Source organism: Accipiter gentilis, chromosome W (genome assembly GCF_929443795.1).
Source record: "Accipiter gentilis chromosome W, bAccGen1.1, whole genome shotgun sequence".
Lineage (NCBI taxonomy): Eukaryota > Metazoa > Chordata > Aves > Accipitriformes > Accipitridae > Astur > Astur gentilis.
Window position 1 is genome coordinate 3,178,603 of NC_064918.1, and position 24,949 is coordinate 3,203,551.

A 24,949-nucleotide genomic window follows, 5' to 3' on the forward strand; every position below is an offset into this window, starting at 1 on the left:
ACATTTTCCTATAGAAGTAATAATTAGCACCATAACATCCAGGAGACCATTCACATGGTTGTTCTGTATATTTCTTAAGAGAAACCAGATACCTAAACCAGCTGTGTTTAATTTCCCCCCAAGTTATCTAGTTATCCGTAAAGTCTAGATAGAGCATTAATATGTACAGATTCAGTTGAAAAACATAAAAGGCATTGCCAACATGCTGTTTCCCATTTTAGAGCTGTTATACTTTTTATTGATTTACAGTAATATTTAGCTTTTATTTTTCTGTGATAAAATCCTATCCTCTCAATGCTCAACATTTTCACGGAAGCGTCTTTCATCGATACAAGAAAAGAACCAGCAACAGAGATGAAAGTACATACAGCCCCCTACAATATGCCACATGTGTTGGGTCTGAAAACCTTTGAATCCCACTGTGAAAGGAAGTATCATTAACTCAGGCTTTTCAGTCTGTTTCTTAGGAGGGCAAGGAAGCTGGGTTTGCATGGAGGATCCTCACACAGGAACCACCAGGGCATGTACAGGTCCACTTCTCCCCATGCTCCAGAGCACCGTTCAAGATCAAGTCATAAGAAATAAAGAAGAGAAATAAATTCTCATTAAAAAGTAACAAACCCATCTATTATTAGTGTGCTAGTTGGGATTACAGTTAATTTTCTTCATAGTAGCTAGTATGGGGCTAGGTTTTGGATTTGTGCTGGAAACAGCGTTGATAACACAGGGATGTTTTAGTTACTGCTGAGCAGTGCTTACACAGAGTCAAGGCCTTTTCTGCTACTCACCCCACCCCACCAGCGAGTAGGCTGGGGGTGCACAAGAAGTTGGGAGGGGACACAGCTGGGACAGCTGATTCCAACTGACCAAAGGGATATTCCAGACCATATGGCGTCATGCTCAGCATATAAAGCTGGGGGAAGAAGGAGGAGGGACGTTTGGAGTGATGGAGTTTGTCTTCCCAAGTAACCGTTACGTGTGATGGAGCCCTGCTTTCCTAGAGATGGCTGAGCACCTGCCTGCTGATGGGAAGTAGTGAATGAATTCCTTGTTTTGCTTTGCTTGTGTGTGTGGCTTTTTCTTTACCTATTAAACTGTTTTTATCTCATTCCATGAGTTTTCTCACTTTTACTCTTCTGATTCTCTCCCCCATCCCACTGGGGGGGGAGTGAGCAAGCGGCTGTGTGGTGCATAGTTGCCAGCTGGGGTTAAATCCCGATAATTAGTTAATGAAGAAAAATATTAGATTATCAGGACATACTTGAAAACATACATTTATTTATTCCAACCAAGTCAGGATATTAGGAAATCTCTAAACCTGTCATTGATGTATTCTCCATTGCTGTGAATCTGATTTTCCATTGTGAAGTTGAAGACAAAATGTGAAACCTCCTCATTGCGGAAATGTTTCACTCGGGATGCATACTTGTCTGACTGCAGATGTTTAATGACATCGGGAAACCAGACAGATAAGCCATAGTATCTGTGAAAAACAGAAAACACTCAGTTGCCAGTCATCTCACTGATTCAGAAACCTGTGCAAAGTGAGGACGAGCAGCTACTTCGGCCACTTACATGATGGAGCTGTTGTGCCCTGTATCATGGTCTCCACATATCATGTATAAAGAGCAGATCCAAAGTGGAATTCACTTCTGCATGAAACCAATGTGTCCAGGCCCTGAGAGCACTCCCAGCCCTGACATTCCTGCACAAACCCCCAGGGCTCCCCCCACCCTGCCCACAGTCCAGGACCCATGTCAGCCCCCCCAGGGATGTCATCCCCTGCCCCAGTGATGCCACAACAGGATCGGTCTCCAGCTCCCCACAGCCCTGCCCAGCCATGGGCCCCGCCAAACTGGACCCATCTGCAGGCCCACATCCTGGCCCTGTCTCAGCCCATCCCTATCCCCAGGGAGGTGCCTGATGCCTGGTTGCCCCTGTCTGCCCTGCTCCTGGCTGGGGCAGTGGGACGGGCCCCAGCTGTCAGGCCCTGCCCTACCAGACACTGGGGACCCCCTGCAGTGCCCAGACAGAAAGAATGGAGTTTTCCATAGACTGCAAACCATGAGAGGTACAAAGAAGAAATATTTTCTAGAGTCTGCTTTAAACTTAAATTAGTTTTAAAAATACAAAAAAATCCACACAGCACAATTGCCTTTAGATGCAAACAGGTGAACTACAGCAGCATGTGCCTGCAATGACAACAGTGGGCTTGGGAATAATGGGTGACAACACCCAGTACATCTTCTAAACCCTGTACAAATTAAGTCTGACCTCCCTGGTTAAAACATGTACTTCTTTTCAAGTTAGTGCGGGTAGAGTACCAAGCTCACATTTTTAAAATGGTGAGGCAGGCACAGTTCCTCTGTGTTTGCTGATTGACTGTATAAAAATATTGAATGATGCTGACCAAAGAAGATGCCAGTTTTCTGAAGCAGTTATTCTTGATGAGTCAGGCTTGCAACCAAGAATAGACTAATCGATAAATATAACATTTTGTGGAATGATACTGAATAAAATCTTTCCAAACAAAAAAGGCAATCATAGTGACAGAGATTTGCATGCAGATGATTCTTCTGTCTGTCATAGTCTATCAAAAATGGTTTAGGATCTCAACCACTCTTACCCAAAAGACAGGGTGAACCATACAACTGTAAGTTTGATCGTATTATCCTTCACTGGGTAGTTGAAGCATCTCATAAACATCAACTAAATCTGTAAATCATTAGGAAATACATTTATTTTAAGTTGCATTTTGAACAATTTTGTTAAATGATTGATTCTGATTTGTTTGCTTCTTCAGGGCATCAGAGAGAGAAGATCAGCTCTTTGATACTGAGGTCATAGCTGTACTTCTGATACAAATATGTTAATCTCCAGCTATAGCCAGGTTGTGTGTGTTCTGTGTCTTTCTGGCTTCTTTTCATAGAATCATAGAATGGTTTGGGTTGGAAGGGCTCTTTAAAGATCATCTAGCTCCAATCCCCCTGCTATGGGCAGGGACACCTTCCACTATATCAGGTTGCTCAGAGCCCCATCCAACCTGACCTTGAACACTTCCAGGGTTGGGACATCCACAACTTCTCTGGGCAACCTGTTGCAGTGTCTCACCAGCCTCATTGTAAAAAAATTCTCTCTAATGTCCAATCTAAAACTACCGTCTTTCAGCTTAAAACCATTGCCCCTTATCCTGTCACTACAGGCCTTGGTAAAACGTCTCTCTCTGTCTTTCTTATAAGCCCCCTTTATATATTGAAAGGCCGCAATAAGGTCTCCCCAGAGCCTTCTCTTCTCCAGGCTCAACAACCCCAACTCTCTCAGCCTTTCCTCATAGGAGAGGTGTTCCATCCCTCTGACCTTTTTTGTGGCCCTCTTCTGGACCCGCTCTAACAGGTCTATGTCTTTGTTGTACTGAGGACTCCAGAACTGGATGCAGCACTCCAGGTGGGGTGTCACCAGAGTAGAAGGGGAGAATTACCTCCCTCGACCTGCTGGCCATGTTTCTTTTGATGCAGCCCAGGATATGGTTGGCTTTCTGGGCTGAAAGTGCACATTGCTGGCTCATGTCCAATTTTCATCCATCAGTGTGGACTGTGTCATTAATTCACCCCTGCTCTGATCACCTCAAACTTTCCTAATCTCTAGGCAGCTTCATTTAAGTATCTCAAATAAACCAGAGATCATCAGAAATGTTTCCTTCTCATTTCCCAGTATTACACTACTTTAAGTTCAGACAAACTATATTCCATAATTCAACAGGGACACACTCAGTCTGATCTGTCATAACCTATCACAGCTAGAAATTGGTACTTTAACTATATGAGGAAAAGCTGGGACTACCTCCAGGTCAGAGACACTACAGTAGAGCTGACTGAGAATGGTGTTCCCTGCCCCATATCTCAAGATGGTCTCCTCCTATTGAAGAGAAGAGACAGTCTGTCCTAAGAGATTTTAGCACACATCATGCAACAGGGAAGACATTCTGACCCAGGGGCTAGTCCAGTGAGATAACAAGGATGTGAGACAACCAAGCTGAAACTCCTTTAAAGCTGCTTTAGTAACAAGGCCAAATCATAACATTTCAATATTCAACTACTCTATTTTTGGACAAGTAACTTTAAAAGTAGACACTTTCTGGATTTTTTTTTTTTTCAAAGGGAAAATGCTATTTTTCCAAGCAAAGCAATTTTGATTGGAAATATGTGACAAACCTTGGTTTACAACTTCATCATAGCTCTGGAGAGCCTTAAGATGCCAGATTTTTAACAGTTGTGAAAAGCTATTTTTGACATTTTTAGTGCTTTTTTTAAATTAATGATACTTTTCTTACTTTCCATTACAAGGTTCAAAGACACTGCATAATTTTGGTTTTGTAAAAAAGGATATGGAGCACAATCCCAGTGAGCTTGTATTAAACTCTCTGAAATAGCCCTAAAGTAGTTTTCTGGTAAAACATTCAACATGACTAAAAATACATGCAGATATGGTGCCTTATAAAGGTTTTATTGACATTCATTTACACAATTTATTCATGACTTTAACATTTGTAAGTAATGTGGCCACCTCAAGTTCCTGCTGATAATTTTTCATCTCATCATGTGTCACCTCTTTCCATAGGTATATATTAATATGCATTCCCACTACATATTATATTGTGGTGCTTGGGCATATGGCTCTGTAACTATTAGCCATCAGTTGTGTGAAGGCCAATGCAGTATTATTTTCCTCCTCAGAAGTCAGAACCAACCTCTGTGATTCACCTGTGCCTCTTCTGGGTCGGGAAAACAGAATCTTACACTGATTCCTGAACCTCCCAGTTGCATGGAAAATGTAGCATTGCAGCTATCACCAACGTGAGCTTAACCAATTCATCCCATTTCTGAATGCTAATTAAAAACCAAAAAGGTAATTACAGAATGAACAGAGATGTTGTTACTTACACCATATAGCTCTGTGTGAATTCTAACAAAACACCTCCTGTACCAAGTTCCTGTATCACACTCTATTTCTATGAGCTCGTCTATCTGCTTCGGAGTTTTGATTTTTTTAACCTAGAAATAAAAACAGAACAGCAAATATTTGCATTTTCTTGAATCATTGACTGCCTATTGAGGATTATTAGAAGGTTCCCATAAACTAAAAATGAGCAGATATTAAACCTGTGTCTACACTAGGAATGCTTTAGAAATATAAAAGAATAGTAGCACACTATAATGCCAAAGTTCTTTATGGATGCAACTGTATTACTTTCAAACCATGCAGGAAATCCATTTCTTCTGCATAAAACAAGCTGTTATTGTCAGGTTTTGCTAGAGTGTTGCTGTACATATCTCTAATGCCACAAAGGATAAAACATTGTTTAAACCCTCAGTTAAGCATGTCCAGAGTTTGCTATCAAGTTGTTTCTGACTTGCTATCACAACATTGTTGAAACTCTATTGATTAAAGATACAGTATGAAAATAGAAGTATTTGAAATGTCAAGAATTAATAGCTGAATAACATTTTTCTTTTGTTCTTATTTCCTGTAGTGCTAGACAGGGAACTCTCCTTGTCTTTTGGATGTCAACTTTAACTATTCTTTTTAATAAAGAGAGAAAAAGTTATGAGAAATTATCTGGAACCATGCATGTTATTGCTGTTATGAGCAATCATCTACTTAATCTAAAGTGAAATGAGATAAACAGACATCAGGGAAAAAACCAGAAATACCAATGACAGAGAATGTGATGTTGTCTACAATGCTAATTTTCACTTGCACTCTCCTGTGTAACAGAACAAGAATATTTTATATGGTCTTCTCAGCCACTTCAGGACCTGACAAACTTATACCTTTGTATGGGTTTGGTTTTGGTTTTGGCTTCCACTCTGGTCCCAGGATCATAGCAGTATCACAAAAGGCAGTGTATTCATCCACAGTTTATTTTAAAAGATGGCAAATACAAAGAGAATGGAAAGAAAATAAATACAATGGGGAAAGGGACTGACATATAAGGAGGGAGAGAGCAACAGACTGAGTGTTCAATGTTTGGCTGCAATTTCTGAAGGTAGCAATAGCTTGTGTTTCTTCTTAACAGAATGAGGACACCACTACCCACAGATGTATCATAGTGGATTACAGGACATCAAGGAATAGCAGTATTGATGGTAAAGCTCTAGTTTTCAGCCCACTGCTTTTACAGATGTACACTGTTTAAGATGCACCAGCAGCCTCATCCTGTGAACAAAACCAAAAAAAAGCCCACTAAGTGGTTTTAGCTGTAACCACCTTCATTTCTGAAACTTTGCAGCTCACTGTCTTTCTAAACCATGACCATATCAAAAGCCTGTACCCTTCTTGTCATGCCTTTTCCAATAGCAATAATCCTGTCTGCATAATTCAGTTGATTTTAAGCTTTTCTTAAACTGCTTTTATGAAACATTTTATACAAAAGACTGAGTTGAGTCCTCCAAGATTATTTAAGACCTCGTACATACAGACATCCTCACGTGCTCTCATGCCACACCTCCGGGCAGAAAGGGCATGCCTTTTGAATCACATTGTATAAGCAAGAACACTTGTAGGCTGAGAGGCAGCCTTTTCACTGTCCTGGCCACCTGACTTGTTTGGAGCTGTGAAGGTTGGGGGGGGAATCATATATATCCTAGGACCACTGTATTTGACTGGGGACAAAAAGCCCATAGCCTTGATGGTCCTTTAACATAAGAAAAGTCCTATTGAATCAGGACAATGGTCCATCTGGACCATGCCAATTCAGCTGTCAGTATATGAAGAATTAAAGAAAAAACAATAAAGAATACTTATTTCAATTAAAATGGAACTTCTGTTTAAAAGCAATAGCTAGAAATATGCAATGTTTGAAATTTTACAAAATCAAGACATGCTGCAAAGGAAAATGTTTGTAGAAAAAATGATTAATACATGGCAATGAAAGAACAGAGACAATTTTGGTTTTAGGGATACAAAGATTTTTTTTTTCTTAAACATTTAAACCAACTGATCTAATGAATGTATATTTTAAGGATCCAGGAAGATAATTAAGCATGTACATAAATGTTTAATGTGGGTAGTCCCATAATGGAAGATACTGTCAACTTACTACCGGCTGTTTTAGTGTCACTGCTCTCAGAAGAGATTTTCAAAAGTATTAAGAGCCACCACCTCCACAAATTCCACAGTCAGTCACTAGAATACATCCATTTTGGAGTTTCTAACTCTAAACCCAACTGTTTATCAGCTGATGCTTTTTCTGTTCTAAAGGTTTGAAGATAAAATCCTCAATAATATGATCAACAAGAATAAACATGACTTGTGAAAAAAGCTTCTAGGAAAAGATGACATCAATATAATTAGGAAAATATATCAAGGGAAAGCACACTAAAACTACAGCAATAACGGAGAAAAAGTTACATCAGTTGTAGAATTAGAAAACATACTGTGGCAGTACACTCCCCCCAGCAGGAAATGAAACTTCTTCAGGCAGGGAGAAGAGAAAAAAAAACCCCAAACCCTAGAGGCCACAGGTTGAAAATTGAACTGACCAGTCGAGACATGCCAGGTACACTGAGGTGACCTTTTTAGCCAATAGGGATTAAATGACCACAGATCAGATTCGACAAGGGTATAAACAGGGTCCCGCCGGAGGACATGTTGGAATCAGTCCTCCTCTGAGCAGCGGGTCTGCAGTCAGGGACTTCCCCTTGGGTTGGGACACCGCCCGAGGTAACTCCTCAAGGGAGAGAGCCCTCAGCTTTTAGGTGAGTGATACGCGTGGTTTGGAGCTATCATTTTAAATCTTAAGAATTTTTAAGTCAGCTGTGTATTATTAATTCCCTTTACATCATTGAGCCTGTGGTTTACAAAATGTTACTGGAGTTCTAACTAACTTTTACTGAAGAATAAATCTGAGCTTTAACACCTGTTGGATTTGATTGTGCGTGCCTCTAACACTTACTATCAAAGTGTATCTGTTCGATTGAACTAGTGACATGAAGTGGAGGAAAATATTAACACATTAGTCATAGAATGATACTAGATGAAGCAATGGGGCTTAGGAGAGCTATGTGAATAAATTACTGAGACAAAATGCCACAATATCCAGGACTAATTTAAATTTTTTAAAAAGAGAGACTAAAAGGATGTCCCAAACAGATTATGCAGACTTTCTTTGCATTCTGGGTTTTATAAGATAAAGTGCTAATAGTTTCCAAAGAGGAGACAATGATGCATTTTCTAATCATATTAATGCAAGCTAAAATTAGGGACTTCTATCAGTGTGAAACCTTGACATACAGTACAGTATTTCTAATCCTGCAACTCCTCGATATCAAGAGTTGAGTCTTTCCAATGCTCATGGCAAAAATGTGCAAAAAATCCCAAGAGTGTGGTGGGTTTTTTCCTTATTCATGGCTGGCCAATTAACAAAAATAGCTATAAATAAACTGCTGAGTTTAACATGGTTCAGTGTTACATTTTAACAACCGTAGAGAGAAAGACTTCTTAGATCACAAGACATGGAAACAACAAGTACGTGCTTTGTTTTCTTCTCCATGGCTGCTTTATAATGCAATTACAATTACATCAAACTGATGTGAGACTGTAGCTGATCCTTCCTCCCACTCTTTGTCCCAGCATATTTCTGTCTTATTCTTCATGCGTAAACTAACACCATAGAGGGATAGGGTCTATGCTATGGCTGACTGTGCAATCAATCAATGAATATCAATGCTGGCAGAAAAAAACCAAAGTGACTGGGGGCAGGAATACTCTGTCTGAAAGCAGCTCAGATCAGCATGAGCCAAGTGTGAAATTAGACCCTAGCTGTATGGTGATAGGCAAATCCCTTTACTTGCAAATTAAATAAAAAATTAAAATTTTAGATTAGACGGTGTCCTGGTTTCAGCTGGGATAGAGTTAATTTTCTTTCTAGTAGCTGGTATAGTGCTATGTTTTGGGCTCAGTATGAGAAGAATGTTGATAACACACTGATGTTTTCAGTTGTTGCTAAGTAGTGCTTAGTCTCAAGTCAAGGATTTTTCAGCTTCTGATGCCCAGCCAGCAAGAAGGCTGGAGGGGCACAAGAAGTTGGGAGGGCAGGGCAGCTGATCCAAAGTGGCCAAGGGGGTATTCCATATTATGTGACGTCACGTCTAGTATATAAACTGGGGGGAGTGAGGGGGGGGGGGATTGCTGCTCGGGGACTAACTGGGTGTCGGTCAGCGGGTGGTGAGCAATTGCATTGTGCATAATTTGTTTTGTATATTCCAATCCTTTTATTAGTACTGTCATTTTATTATTGTTATTCTTATCCTTATTAGTTTCTTCCTTTCTGTCCTATTAAAGTGCTCTTATCTCAACCCACGAGTTTTACTTTTTTTTCCCAATTTTCTCCCCCATCCCAGTGGGTGGGTGGGGGAAGCGAGTGAGCAGCTGCGTGATGCTTAGTTGCTGGCTGGGGTTAAACCATGATAGACGGGATATAGGGTAGGTCACCAATGTATCAGTAAATGTAGATTTAACATGATAGATATGCTAACCAGCCTTCTTTCAGGCTAAATATAGGAGTTCTTGAGCTACTTTGTGGAAAAAATTAAATGGAGGCAACGGAAACAGCATCCAAAGCAATAAATTGCAAGTCTCAATGGAATAAAGTTATATGGTCAAATGGTCATTCCTTGAGACTGCCTGCAAATGCAGAACCTTTAAGAGGATTTCTTAATTGAGTTATATGTGTATTAAAGCATGGAGAAAGCCTCTGGAAGAGGAAAACAAATCCCACACATGGCTCTGAGAGGGAGCAGAGTGCCAGCACTCCCATGGCACAACACAAGCTGGAAAGATAGACTGGATTTCAAAGCAAGAAAATGCCTCCTGCTGTTTGGTCCTACTGTATTCAGGAAGACAAAACTGTTGTGTATATTCTTTATAAATAAGGAGATGCCATAAAAAAAGTCCCACATCTGAACTGCCAATTTCTCCTCCAAATAGAAACAACCCATCAATACTTTGAATATGGTCTTATCATTAGACCTGCAAGTCAACAACAAGATGTGGTTGAGCTTCCAAGACATTTTGAGAAAATTAAATGTCTGAAATTTACTATTTCACAGAAATTAAAGTGAATTTTTTAAAATTACTGTTGTAGCTGATAAAAATGAAAAAATCATTTCAAAAGCTTTAAAGACACAACAGACAACTAATTTGGATTTCTACTATGTGCTTGCTGTTATTATTAAGGATGAAGTAAACTTAAAAAAACACAGATGGTGTCTATTAAGTATCTCAGTACAACAGAGAAAATTATTACACAATGGGTTCATACGCTCAAGAATATGCTGGCCAAAGGCTGATATCTTAACATCTGCTGAATATATAACAATTTCAGTAGGAATTCAGTTCTTATATTTAGATACCTACAGTGCAAATGATTTGCATTGTCATGCAGAGTATTAATATTGATTCCTTAAGCACTCCAGACTTTGCCAGTCAGCAAGCTGGCTGATGTGCTAAGCGATTAGCTTAAAAAGCAATACTCACTGTGAAGATTTTCTCAGGCTGACTACGAGCTTGCATGTTTGTGCCACGAATTTGCTTGAGTATCATCCAAGCTTCATCATGTTTTCCAACCTAAACATCTGATCAAAGCATTTAAACAAAACATATATTCAGATTAAGATATTCACTATAGTCACTGAAAAATCTTAATGCCTGTTACATGGATGTTATGATGTAAACACAGAAATAATTTTGACTGGAATATAAAAACCATTTTGAAATATATACCTCCAGCAAGAACCGCGGACTTTCTGGCATAAAGGTGAGAGCTATCACAGAAGAGACGCAGGGCAGTGCACAGACGATCACAAACACTCGCCAGCTGTGAAACTGGTAGGCAGAGCACATGCTGAAACTTCATCCTATGAAAGAAGAAATTCACAAAATATAGAGAAATAAGGAGTATTGTATGTGGGAGTCTGCAGCATTTTGGAGATCCAAAATGATACCTGTATCTAAATGAATCCTGACTGATCTCTTCTATTTCCACAAATATCAATGGTTAAACAAATAATCTTGCACTATGAATTTCAACCTCTTGCATGTGACTAGTTGTGACGGTCTTGTTGCCAAAAAACTCGGAATAAGGAACTTATCAACACCAATTTAGTGTAGATAAGCAGACACTTCTTTATTAACGGCCGGGTGCGCGGGCGAGTCCTCTCACGAACCACGCACACCTGAACACCAAAATCATACACCTTATATTAAACTTATTCATTCATATTCATTAGGTTTCCGAGAAGGGTTATACATATCCATTAGATTTCTGGGAAGTTATTAGCATATGCAAATGTCCTTCTACGCAGGCGTGGTGAACCCTCTGCTGGTCTTCAGAAGCCCTCTGGTGGTCTTCCGTAGTCTTCCTCACTTTGTCCAATAGTTGACCTCTCTTATGTGATTCTGCGCAGTACGATTTTCACCATCAAATATTAGATTTACATAAAAGTACATTCAATGTTAATTCTTGAATTTAACGTTTCTAGTGATTGGTCCTCAGTCACACCACCTTTTCAGTATTCTTATGTTCAAACAATCATTGGTTAATCTCACTTAACTCTACTGATTGGAATCCTCGATAATTAGATCGAGGTGGGAAGGGTAAGGGGTTTCCAAGCAGCAAACTGGTGTCCATAACGGTTTCCTTAGTTTCTTAAAACAAAACACTACAAATCGACAAATCTTTGTCAAAGTCTCTGTGGTCACATGATTTTAGACAATACTTGAACTCTTATGGTTACACATAATACATTTTCTAAAGTTCCTAAGTTCCTATGACTATATTTCAAACTTAACACTCCCATGGTTAAATGTGTAGAATGAAACAGATATGTATAGTTTTGTTAAAATATTTCTTATAATTCTACATTCCTATTAAAATTAAATATGATTAATTCTAACTAATAACAAATCAATAACAAATCAGTAACATTTTCCCCCTTTGAAAGTGTTGAAAATGATTTCAATACTTCCACATTACCTACATAACATTTATCCACTACTATGGTGGTGGACTGTATTCTGGTGGAATAATTGGAACTTCTCTCATGATCATGCGATTGACTGCGATTCTATTAGTAAATTGTCTCTTCAGACAAGCATATGTCAGCACGATCATCAAAAAGACAATTAGTAACAGAAACAGAGTTTTAATTACAGATCGTAACCAAGAGCTCAGATTCCATCCTAATCTGCTAAAAATTTTTCCCAGCCAATCTTCTGACATATCCTCTCGAACGGTTTCAGTTTCTTTTTCAATTTTGCTCAATAACTCCAAGTCACGTTCTACGTCCTGAGTGACATTAGGAATATGAATACAACAATGGTCCAATCTATCCTTGAGGTATCCACACACTCCATGTTCTTTAAGTAAAAGTAGGTCTATAGCCATTCCATTTTGAAGAGTCATCCTAAAAGTCACCTGCAGCTGTATATTCAATTCCTTGAACCCTTTCCTTGTGATGTTTGCTAATTTTTCTACCTGACCTGTTAACTGATAGAGCCATTCTCTGTTTCTATATGAAGCTATAGGGTTCAAAAGGGATTCAAGAGCCCAGCCAATGTTCACTCCTGTTGATGGTTCGTTCCATATATCATCATCTATTTCAGACCTCTTGGTTCGTTTCAACATCTTGTTGAGTTAATATTACCTGATACTTCATCATTCTGCTCGGAGATAGCCAGTGTCCCCCCTTTTGTTCTAGAACAGTTTTCACCATGTGTGGGACATAGACTGTTATTGTTTTTCCCAAGGTCAATTTCTGAGCTTCTCATATGATCATTACTGTTGCAGCCACTGCTCGAAGGCAAGTTGGCCACCCTTTACTCACTGTGTCCAGTTGTTTGGAAAAGTATCCGACTGGTCGTTTCCAGCTTCCCATCTTCTGGGTTAACACACCAAGTGCCAAGCGTTGACTTTCATGAACAAACAGCTGAAAATCTTTAGTTAAATCAGGAAGGCCTAAAGCAGGTGCAGTCATTAAAGCACGTTTTAGCTCTGTAAAGGCCCTTTGCTGTTTTGGACCCCACTCAAAAGAAGAATTCTTTTGGGCCTCATACAACGGTTTAGCTATTAGACCGTAGTTCATGATCCAAAGACGACACCACCCTGCCATTCCCAGGAATGCTCTAAGTTCATGGATATTTTTCGGCTCAGGTATACTACAAATGGTTTCTTTGCGATCTTTTCCCAATTGTCGCTGCCCTTTTGAAATCTCAAAGCCCAGATATATCACAGTCTGACATGCTATTTGGGCTTTCTTCCTGGATACCTTGTACCCATTTAGTCCTAGAAAATTCAAGACGTCAATGGTTACCTGTATGCAGGTAAATCTTTCTTCTGTAGCAATCAGCATGTCATCCACATATTGTAGAAGTAAATGTTCAGGCCTTGGTTTGTCCTGTTTCCAGATTTCAAGCTCTTTTGCCAGCTGGTTTCCAAAAATTGTCGGGCTATTTTTAAATCCTTGGGGTAGTCTTGTCCATGTCAACTGCATCTTTCACCCAGTTTGTGGATTTTCCCATTCAAAAGCAAACAACTTTCTGCTTTCCTTCTCCAAGGGTATGCAAAAGAAAGCATCTTTCAAATCAAGCACTGTAAACCACTGATGAGTCTCCTTTAACGCTGTTAACAATGTATAAGGATTTGCTACCACAGGATATATGTCTTTGGCTATTTGATTCACTGCTCTCAGATCTTGCACTATCCTGTATTCACCCGAGGGTTTTCTGACTGGTAAAATAGGAGTATTATATTCAGATTCACATTCCTCCAAAATTTTGTACTCTAAAAATTTGTCAATCAATTTCTTCAGCTCCTGCCTTACTTCTGGTTTAATTGGGTATTGTTTAATTTTTACTGTTCCTGCATCTTCTTTTAAATCTATTTGTACAGGTGCTGCTACTTTTGATTTACCAGGAATATCTGTTTCCCATACTGTAGGAATCACTGCAGAATCCACCTCTGGTGGAATTTCCTGCTCCTCCACTTTTTCCTGTATCATCAGGATTTCTCCTGGTTTTGACTCAGGTATTTTCAAAAAGAGTTCTCCTTCCTCAAAAACAATTTGTGCATTTAATTTAGATAACAAATCCCTTCCTAACAAGGGTATCAGACATTCTGGTACATACGAAAATTCATGTGTAATTATTTTATTTCCAAATTTCAAATCCAGAGGTTGCAGGAATGGTCTGTTTTCTTCTTTCCCTGTTGCTCCTATTATGTTTGCTGGTTTTGTTCCAACTTTTCCTTTACAAGTATTTAATACCGAAAATGTCGCTCCTGTATCCACTAGAAATTTAACTTCTTTTTCTCCCAGCTTAATTATAACCAGAGGCTCAGCTGGGTTCCCCTCCGTTCCCCTTCATTCAGCCAAAACCATCATTCTAGCTACCTCCTTCTGAATATTTCCTCCTGAACACTGCTCATTTTTAGGACAATCTCTTCTCCAATGTCCTATCTCCCTACACAATGCACACTGATTCACTCCTAAGGGGGTGTTAAAATTCCAATTTCTAAAATTCATAAATCCTTCCTGTCCAAAGACACCTCGTCCTCTTCCTCTACCTCGTCCTCTGCCTGCTGTTCCTGTCATTACAGCCAGTAATCTATTTTCTCTAGTTTTCCTTTCCTCTTTTTCCCTGTTATTATATACTTTCCATGCTGCCTCCAGCATTTTATTCAAACTCCTTGAATCCTCTCCCTCCAGCTTCTGAAGTTTCTTTCTTATGTCTGGTGCTGATTGTCCCATAAAAATCAAAGCCAACTGTATCTGAGCCGCCTCCATATCTACTCTTAAATCAGTATATTTTCTGGCAGCTTCCTTCAGTCTTTCCAGAAACGCTGAGGGAGATTCATTCTTATCTTGTCTCACCTCATATAATTTAGACCAATTCAGAGATTTAGGCATAGCATGTTTAAGTCCATATAAAATCCATTTCTGATACCGACTCATCCTTTCTCTATGTTCCTCCTTATTTGGATCCCACTGCGGATCCCCAGATGGAAAATTCTGCTCTAATGTTCCACCTGTTGTCCCACTCAGTACAGCCACTTCTGCCTGTGCTTTGCCAGTCTTTAGTACCATCTGCTTTTCTGTATCATCCAACAAATTATCCAAGATCACCTGTAAATCACTCCAGTCCGGATTCTGCGTTCTAATTATAGTATCCACCACTCTGCCTACTCTCTCAGGATCTTCTCTATATACTCCAGCTGCCTGCTTCCAAGCCATCAAGTCTGTAACCGAAAAGGGCACTTTTACATACACCAGCCCATCATTACCAACTCCCTGCCGCAAGGGGGCTATTGTTTGTGCCTGCTGTCGGGTCCTCGGAGAAATGGGGGTATGAATTACAACTTCAGACGGCCCTTCCCCCACATCCTCTATTCCACTACTTTCTGGTTCCTCCATCTGTTCCCCATGCTCTCGACCCCAATTCCTTCCTCTCCTGGGAGGGGATATATCCAACTCTGGCCCTTCATCCTCTTTGGGAGCAGTTATTTTCTTTAAGAACTCTTTTCCAATATCACATGCCAGACAACATTTCTTCTCTTTCTTCTTATCAGAAGTTATAGCCATTACCAAATTGTCCCTACTAGTTAGCTTGCATTCATTCTGCCAATCTCATCTCTGTCTTAAGTAAAAGAATAAATCCACATATGGTATTTCACTCCATTTCCCTTCTCTTCTACAAAACAACATTAACTGCAGAATGGTGTTATAATTCAGTGTCCCATTCATGGGCCACCTTTCCTGATCTTCCAATGTATACAGAGGCCACCAATGATTACAATATTCAATCATCTGACTTTTACGTAAATCATCATGCAATTCCCCCCAATGTGCTAATAAACATCCTAACGGAGAAGTTTTCACTATCTTTCAATCAGTGGACAAATTTCCCATACTCTTACTCTTAAATAATCTGGCCAATGCCATTATGTTTATACCCAATACCAAATATGTATTAGATATATATATATCAAATATCAAAAGTCAATACTCAATTATCAAATGTCAAATGTCAAACCAAATATCAAATGCCAAGTATCAAGTACAAAATTTCAAATACCAAATATATGCATCAAATACCAGATATCAAATAAATACAAATAACAGTTGTTGCCAGGTAATGGAGTCCATCTGCTCGCCTAGGGCACGGACAAAGCTGACTTCCCTAGGCAAGAGTCATAACCAATATCCCCTGGCAAATTATTAACCAACAAAATGTATTCACACTTTATAACTTCCAGCCTCAGCCAGAGCTGTACCATACAATATACAATTACTCAAATCTGTCACTTCATTCTTCCAAACTCCACACTCGCTTCGTGCACGTCTCACACAACACTCACACTCACACCTTTCCACAATTGTTAGTTTAAACAAAGATATATAACACACTATAACACAACTCTTAATTCTGATTTGTGATACTTCCAAATACACTAAATATCTCACAAAAATACACATATACTCTTAAAGATTCCTTGGAATTGGGACTCAAACCCAAAGTTTCCAAAATGCTTTTGAAGCTGGGACTCTAACCCAGAATCCTCAAAAGTTGTGGGACTCTAACCCACTCCCAAATTGTCCAACCCAGCAATAGATTTCGCTTATGTCTTACTGGCAGACGCCTAGGCTTCCACTTCCTTCAGGATCCTTTAGTCCAACCCTGTGCAGCTTTCGCCACGTCTGACAGGCAGACGATACGGTGGGACTCTAACCCACTTTAGTGGGACTCTAACCCACTATCCCTAATATTTCAAAGAAAAGAAGTGTCTTACCAAAATCCAGGGGACGTCACAAAGAGCCTTATGGATCGGGGATCGATGGGTATCCCCGAGAAATCCTCGGTGCCGGCTGGAACCGATCAGGTCCCCGACTCCTCCGGTCTCTCTCAGCGAGGTCCCATCTGGGTCACCAGAAACTGTTGCCGAAATCTCGGAATAAGGAACTTATCATCACCAATTTAGTGTAGATAAGCAGACACTTCTTTATTAACGGCCGGGTGCGCGGGCGAGTCCTCTCACGAACCACGCACACCTGAACACCAAAATCATACACCTTATATTAAACTTATTCATTCATATTCATTAGGTTTCCGAGAAGGGTTATACATATCCATTAGATTTCTGGGAAGTTATTAGCATATGCAAATGTCCTTCTACGCAGGCGTGGTGAACCCTCTGCTGGTCTTCAGAAGCCTTCTGGTGGTCTTCCGTAGTCTTCCTCACTTTGTCCAATAGTTGACCTCTCTTATGTGATTCTGCGCAGTACGATTTTCACCATCATATATTAGATTTACATAAAAGTACATTCAATGTTAATTCTTGAATTTAACGTTTCTAGTGATTGGTCCTCAGTCACACCACCTTTTCAGTATTCTTATGTTCAAACAATCATTGGTTAATCTCACTTAACTCTACTGATTGGAATCCTCGATAATTAGATCGAGGTGGGAAGGGTAAGGGGTTTCCAAGCAGCAAACTGGTGTCCATAACGGTTTCCTTAGTTTCTTAAAACAAAACACTACAAATCGACAAATCTTTGTCAAAGTCTCTGTGGTCACATGATTTTAGACAATACTTGAACTCTTATGGTTACACATAATACATTTTCTAAAGTTCCTAAGTTCCTATGACTATATTTCAAACTTAACACTCCCATGGTTAAATGTGTAGAATGAAACAGATATGTATAGTTTTGTTAAAATATTTCTTATAATTCTACATTCCTATTAAAATTAAATATGATTAATTCTAACTAATAACAAATCAATAACAAATCAGTAACAGTCTGACAAATTCAATGTCTCACATCCGCTAAAAGAGCTTTGCTGGAGAAAACGACCTCTGTAAAAATGCTGTAGTTTTGTGAACAGGACAATGTGGACAGAGGAGAGGGCCCCACGGAGGGTGGGAACGCACTTCTCCAAAGCCCCAATTCCTTATCTTCAGTGACCAGGAGAAGGAACACAATTTATGCCTTCCTGGAGGAAGAAGGCCCCACGCAAGTTGGGACTGTGCTTCTATCTTAAGTGGTCAGGCCAGCAGGAAAAGAGAGGCAACTCCACAATGAACACTCCCCCCCCAAAGCTCACTGACTGATTCCAGTAAACCCCAGGTGTGGGAACTGCGCATGTTGAGATCATCAACTAAGGCACTATAAAAGAAGAGAGAACGAGTCCTCAGTGCACCCTCTGGAACTGGATCTCTACGCTGGCTGGACCAACGCTGGACCCAGGACTGGTGAAACCCTTCTCTTCTCTCTTTCTTTCTTTCTTTCTCTCACTCTCTCTCTCCATCTTCTCCTTCTCTCTTTTCCACAGTCCCTACACCTCATCCTTTGAAACATAAACCGTTGACCAAGTCTGAGACTAGGAGTGGATCTAGCCGCCCCTGAGCTCCTCTCTGAGAAGGAGTCCAGAAAGCAAGGGGGTCTGCTCTGAACCTCGTGACTCAACAGGAGGGCTCTCCTTCTGATACATTTCATGTTCCTTTTTCCATTTCATTTTTCTGTACTTCCCTCCTCTTCTCAAACAGTGGCTTAATGACATGTTGCAAGGTTCATATTAACAAGTTTATGTGTACTTGGACAAAGTTAGCTAGGTTGAATAAATGTTGATTGTTGTTTGAACTCCCCTGGTGTCGTTTCACCTTAATTCTGACAAAGGAAATCCGCGAACCTGAGTCGCTCCAACTGTGGGACGCGACACTAGTCATGCTGGAAAATGGCCATATAATGCAGGATGGGAGACTTCCTTACACAGAGATGAAGAAGCCTCTTTCAAGCCTTTTGGCAAAATCTGCATGAAGGTAGTTATGTGAACCAAACAGGGACACCATCATCGTACATAAGGCTATATATACCAAGAAATAGTTTTGTATGAATACTGGAAGAAGGGACAATTAAAAAACTACACTTAGATGATACATTTTATATTTATGACCTCTGGGAATGCTGCATCTGTGTAAAGGCTTTAAAAAAAAATCCATCAAACAACCTATTAGCTTTCACCAATACTCTGTAAAAATTGAAACCTAACTGGCTTCTTCAAGTCTTCCTCTTAGAAGCTATTTAAAGTAGTAATGAATACTGGGTATTGAATTCTCATAGCAAAACATTAGCAATCAATAAGAAAGGAAGAAACAGTAAAAATATGAGAAAAGCATTCAAACAACAGTACAGTCAAGTCTACAGACTGCTAGATACGGAAATGCTAAAGTCAGAGTTAATTTACTCAAAATCTCTATGCTCTTGGACCTTCTTCAAATAAGCAGGCATCTTGTAACTCAGCACTAAAGCACGGGGATATGGTTTACATCTGATGTAATTTTCTTTCAATTTTTTTTTTGTTGAGATGTTTCTGAATTAGTGTTTCCCTGCCACGATTGAGAGACGGGACACAGCTTGATGCAAGCAGAGAGTCGTTTTATTGCATATAACACTCGTTTATATAGGGAATTAGAAGACCCATTTTTTAAACTGATTGGTTGTTATGCTTCAAAGTTCTTACCAGTGGGCGCTAATTGGTAGCTACTTAACTTTAGCAATTGGACAGTTAGCAACTAGGCTGCTTTTGCAAAAGACTCTAAGTTCCAGCCCTTTATCGAGCATGACTCACGGGTCAGTAATTCTCCACCACATCGGTGCCTCTCTATTTCCCTTATCAGGCCTCCCAAGGTTTATAGCCTACAAGTTCCAGCACGTCCCTTTCTAACAACGGAGCAGTACCCGCTGTCCTGCCTGATTCCTTCAAGTCTTGCCCTACATTTCCCTTCCATTAGTAGCATGGATGGTTGAAGCCAATGGTTCCTTTAGTTATGGGTGATTAGTATTTTTGAATTTTGAGAGTAGTTTTTATTGTGATATTCACTGTCCTATTTTATAAAAATGAATGTTGTGGGAATAATAATTATCTATATATTTGATTACAAAATATGACAACTGGAATTTTAAGGTTTGCAATTCTGTCATTATTATCAACAAAGGGTTAATCTCAATACTCTTAATAACAGTCTTCTAATGTAACAGAGCAACACATAAAGCATTTACAGTGCCCAACTTTGGTTTCCATCTTCTTCCAGAGTACTATACCACTCCTTCAATTCTGTTAAAGGTAGACTGACAGCCATCCCCCTGCCCCATAACTAGATGTGTAGGAAAAAATATTCAGTATTTAAACTTATATCTGAGATGGACAACCTTAACATTGAAGTAGAGAGAGAATTGTAATTACATAAAGAGATTAAGAAAAAAGTACTACAGGAAAAAACCTCTCCTCATCTGAAAAATTGTTCTTGAGATATATCTGAGTGCTGACTAATAACTTGCAGTAGAAGCCATTGTTAAAATATACTGAGAAGAACGTAAAAGGAAATACTGGAAAACCTGTATGTGAAACTGCAGGGCTGGTAGTTCAGCTTTTTAATAAAATATCTGATTGGGTGGTATATTATGACTGGACTACTGAAATGCTAGAATTTTAAGAAATTTAAGAATTTCTCTTAAGAAAGAGAAAAATATGATTTGGATAACTACCTGACCTTTTAATCTGGCTTCAATACAGAAGAATCTTTCAAGTGCAATTTTCAAGGAAACCTTATTAAAAGCCGAGTGGAAGATAAGAATAACAATAAATGACAGAAGTGGTTACTGGAAGAAAATGGAATCTTGGCTAATGAAAGAGCTGATGTCAGATTCAACTGATATATTTCTTTGCTAAATGATTTTTTTAGACAAAAGACATGGTAAATTAAATCTGTCTGGATGTCAGTAAACAACTGGTACAGCATGGTACCAAAGGGCCTATTAAATAGTTCTTCAAAGGATGTATTAATCTGTTAAATGTATAGTGTATTTTCGAATTTAAAGATATCATGCTGTGGATCATAAATACATTCTTAGAAAAAAAAAATCCTTTCTCTTATTAAAGTAGTGTCGCGGTAGAGACGGACACGACAAGTAATAGATCATGCAAAATGGCTACTTTATTGTTCTAACACACCTTTTTATCCCCTTCTTCAGAGTATGTGTTAGTATATGATTGGCTTAGTTAGTAACTAACAATTCATGATTGGTGAGTTTGTCAGGACGGTTCTTCTTATCACTATCTTGTTTTCGTACTGGTCTTCTCGGATCTTTCCAGACTTCTCAAGGATATACTACAAGCTGCTCAAGGTCGCGCTGTTCTCGAACTGTCAGGAATTCCGTAGACTCATTGCATCCCCCGACAATTCCCCCTTTTTGTATTTGTGCTAAAAATATCATCCCGGCTGCCCTCTGCAGGGCCCTTTGCAGAAGGCCGAAAAGACAGGGCAACATTAGGAGCATAGTTATCACAATCAAGATCACTACCCCCACAGTCTTGAGCAGAGATATCAACCATCCAGACAATCCCCAACCCTCAAATATCTTTGTCCTTGTGCTAAAAGCAAGAAATCAATTGCAGCTCTATTTTACAGCGTAGCATGTCTGACACTATCAATGTCTAGCAGTAAATCTGACAATACTACACCAGTCTGTATTCAGGGACCCCAGAATTTGTGATTCCTGGGGTGGCAATGAGGGTTAATGCCCGATCCATGAAAACCAGGCATTCCCATCCATTGAGTCCATGACCTGCTGCACAGGGGTCTCCATCAATAAGTTCTTAAACTTTGTCGATGTCAGTGTAACCCCCTATTAAACCTGTGAAAAAGGGATTGCTTGGTGTTGCTGTACTAGGGTATAAGAAATCTTGTCCGGTCACGTCAGCCAGGGTCATCCAGATGTTTTCTTTGGTTTGCGGTGGTATCCATGACTACGTCCATCCGAGGACTGTGAGGTAGATGAACCATCTGTACATTCTTGTGCTGTCTTGCTCCGCAAATTCAGCCCAGCGATCGGTAGGTGCCAGCTTTATGTGGGCGTCCCCATGGAGGCAACGATGGCCTTGCCGTACACCAGTCCGATGCTCTTCGGAAAATCCCGGTATTTATACATTTGTAGAGGAATGGATTTCAGCACACGTGGCCAGCGGGTGCCAAAAATCCACCTCATTTGCCACCTATGACGCATGCGCTCGCTGGCCAGGCGCGCTGCATGAGTCATAGTCATCCTGTCTATTGGTTCATTGACTTTGTGATGCGGTTGCAATGCACAGAGAATCTTGGCCTGTTATATTGGTCAAGGTGACCTACACTTAGTTATTGGTTGAGGTGGTATTCATATTGCCGCACCGTCTGGGATGTTCCAGATGATGATGGTCGTACAAATCAAGCGGGAGTCCATTGTGGGCCTGTATCTGTAGAAACACAAGCATAACCTCGCCCCCAGGTTAATAGCTCACATGGTCCACTCCACTGACCAGTAACTAAATCTTTAACATGTACTTTGATGCCTCTTTGTAAATTCTGTGTTGAAAAAAGAGAAGTGTTGAAAAAAGGAGGTAGAGAACAATTATCCCCATAATAGAGAAAGCTAAGAACATAAACTAAGTTATCTGAACATGCCTGTGGTGGCTCCCCAATCATTCCCCCTTTTATTTTGAAGCTGCTGCTTCAGTGTGCCATGTGCACGCAGCTCTACTATTTGTGGAGAACCATTTTGATACACTACTTCACTGTTCCAGTTGTTGTTTTCATACCAAACTACTGCTGCTTTACCTGTTTTTCCAGAACCATCTGTAAAGACAGTGGGGCCTTTCACAGGTTCCGGCTGGCTTAAGCTTTTCTGACCAAATGGTATTTCTCGAGCAAATTTCAGGAGCGGGTGCGACGGTAGATGATACGAGATCTGTCCTTGAAAACCCGCCATAGCCGCTTGCAGCTTGTAATTGTTTGCCAGACACCATTCAAAGTACCAATTTTGAACAGGTAAAACAATCGTAGCTGGATCACGTCCTGTTAGTTCTACATATCGTTTTCTGGCTTTTATGATTACATCAGCAATAAGTTCAAACAAGCCAGGAGCAGTTTTTCGTGGCCAGAAATGACAAAAACATCCATTCTAAAATTTGTAATGGGTCATCCCACTCAGAATTCCACTGCACCAAAGCACCAAATGGCACAGTTTTGTCAATTAGTACAAAGAATTGTACCAATGGAGACAGATCAATTTGAGAAACAAATTTCTTGTGTATACATTGTTCCTCCCTGTGAATTACATTTAACGCTTCCTTATTCAATATTCTGGGTTCTGTTGGATCATTGGAATTTTTTTATAAGTCCAATAGAGGTTGTAACTGCGAATTGGTCAGTCCAAGATAGGGCCTGATCCAGTTCAAGGATCCCATTAATTTCTGTACATCACTGAGTGTCTTAACCGCAAGGTTAAGTTTCACAGGTTGGGGCACAACCTGCTTATTTGTAATTGTCATGCCCAAATATTTCCAGGGTGCTATTTTTTGCTCTTTTTCAGGGGCAATAACTAACTCATATTGTTGTAGCAAATTCGTGGCCAAATTTTTCATGCCATTCAACTGCTCCTTGTTGTCTGATGCTAACAGAATGTCATCCATATAGTGATAACTATAACTAGTAGGGAATTTTTCCCTTACAGGTGACAGAGCTTGTGCAACAAACGATTGACAAGTGGTTGGTGAATTTTCCATGCCCTGCGGCAGAACTCTCCATTGATATCTTTTTGCCGGTTCTGCATGATTGATAGAAGGCACAGAGAATGCAAAAAATTTTAAATTTTTTTTTTTTTTTTTTGTCTTGGGAAGCTAATGGAATTGTAAAAAAACCCAATCCTTAAGGTCCATGACAATGAGTTCCCATCTTGAGGGATCATGGCAGGTGAAGGCATACCTGGTTGCAGAGCCCCCATCGTGGCCATGACAGCATTGACTTGCCACAGGTCATGCAAAAATCGCCATTTTCCTGATTTCTTTTTTTTTCACAAACACTGGAGTATTCCATGGACTGTGAGATGGTTCAATGTGTCCGGCAGCTAGTTGTTCTGCTACCAATTCTTGCAGGGCCTTTAATTTTTCAGTTGGTAGGGGCCACTGATCCACCCACACAGGGTTATTTGTTAACCAAGTTAAAACAAGCATGTGTTGTCTAACACCCTGCAGCACAGTGGCCCCTGTTAAAAATCTGTGATAATTCTCACCCCCCACTGCGACAAGCAATCCCTCCCCCATAAATTGAGGGGAGCTGCCATCACATATGGTTTAATAACTGCTTGTTGGCCCTCAGGATTGATAATCAGAACTGGAGTGGCTGCTATCTTTGCACGTGTGGATCCTCCCAGCCCCACTACTCCCATACCAGCCTCCTCTGTGGGCCAGGTAGACGGCTACAGATAATCGGCAATAATAGTCACATCAGCTCCGGTGTCCAGGAGCCCTGCAAGCCTTACTGTAGTCGGAGATCTTCCGTGATTTGACAGCCTGCACGTCATATGTGGTCGGGATGATGAGACAGTCTGAGACCAGCAGACCTGAGGGGGTCCCATGGAGCCTAAGCCTCCATCACATCGCAGTCGCTGTTCTGCTTTTGAAATAGAACTCGAAAAAGGAACAAGTTGAGCAATGCGAGTACCTTTAGGGATTGTTACTGGTGGGTAGGGGGTCGAAATCATTGCGCAAATTTGACCTGTAAAAGCAGCATCAATAACTCCCACATGCACGATTATTCCATTCAATGTGCTACCTGATCTTCCCGGTAGCAATGCACTCAGTCCCCGTCCTATAGGACCCCTTGCATTAAGAGGGACCTTAACGATGTCTTTCGTGACTAGAGTTACTGTGTCGGCGGTGGATACATCCAACCCTGCTGAGCCAGCTGTTGCAGCTGACAATTTTTCACAGAGAGGAATTGGCCGGCTGTCGGGAGGGGATTTGTTCTCGCGCGCCCTCTCGCACTCGTTTTGTGGTTTTCCTGTAGCGGCCGTCCATTAGC

At 40.3% G+C, this 24,949-nt stretch overlaps 1 protein-coding gene across 1 annotated transcript in view; it reads right to left on the reverse strand.

Moving 5' to 3' along the window:
• Positions 1-24,949, reverse strand: part of LOC126035543 (synaptic vesicle glycoprotein 2C-like) — a 48,093-nt gene that overhangs the window by 5,953 nt on the left and 17,191 nt on the right. The window contains 5 exon segments of the mRNA XM_049794182.1: positions 1,319-1,483; positions 2,627-2,715; positions 4,941-5,051; positions 10,537-10,626; positions 10,783-10,909. Of these exon segments, the coding sequence (XP_049650139.1) occupies positions 1,319-1,483; positions 2,627-2,715; positions 4,941-5,051; positions 10,537-10,626; positions 10,783-10,909 (582 nt within the window).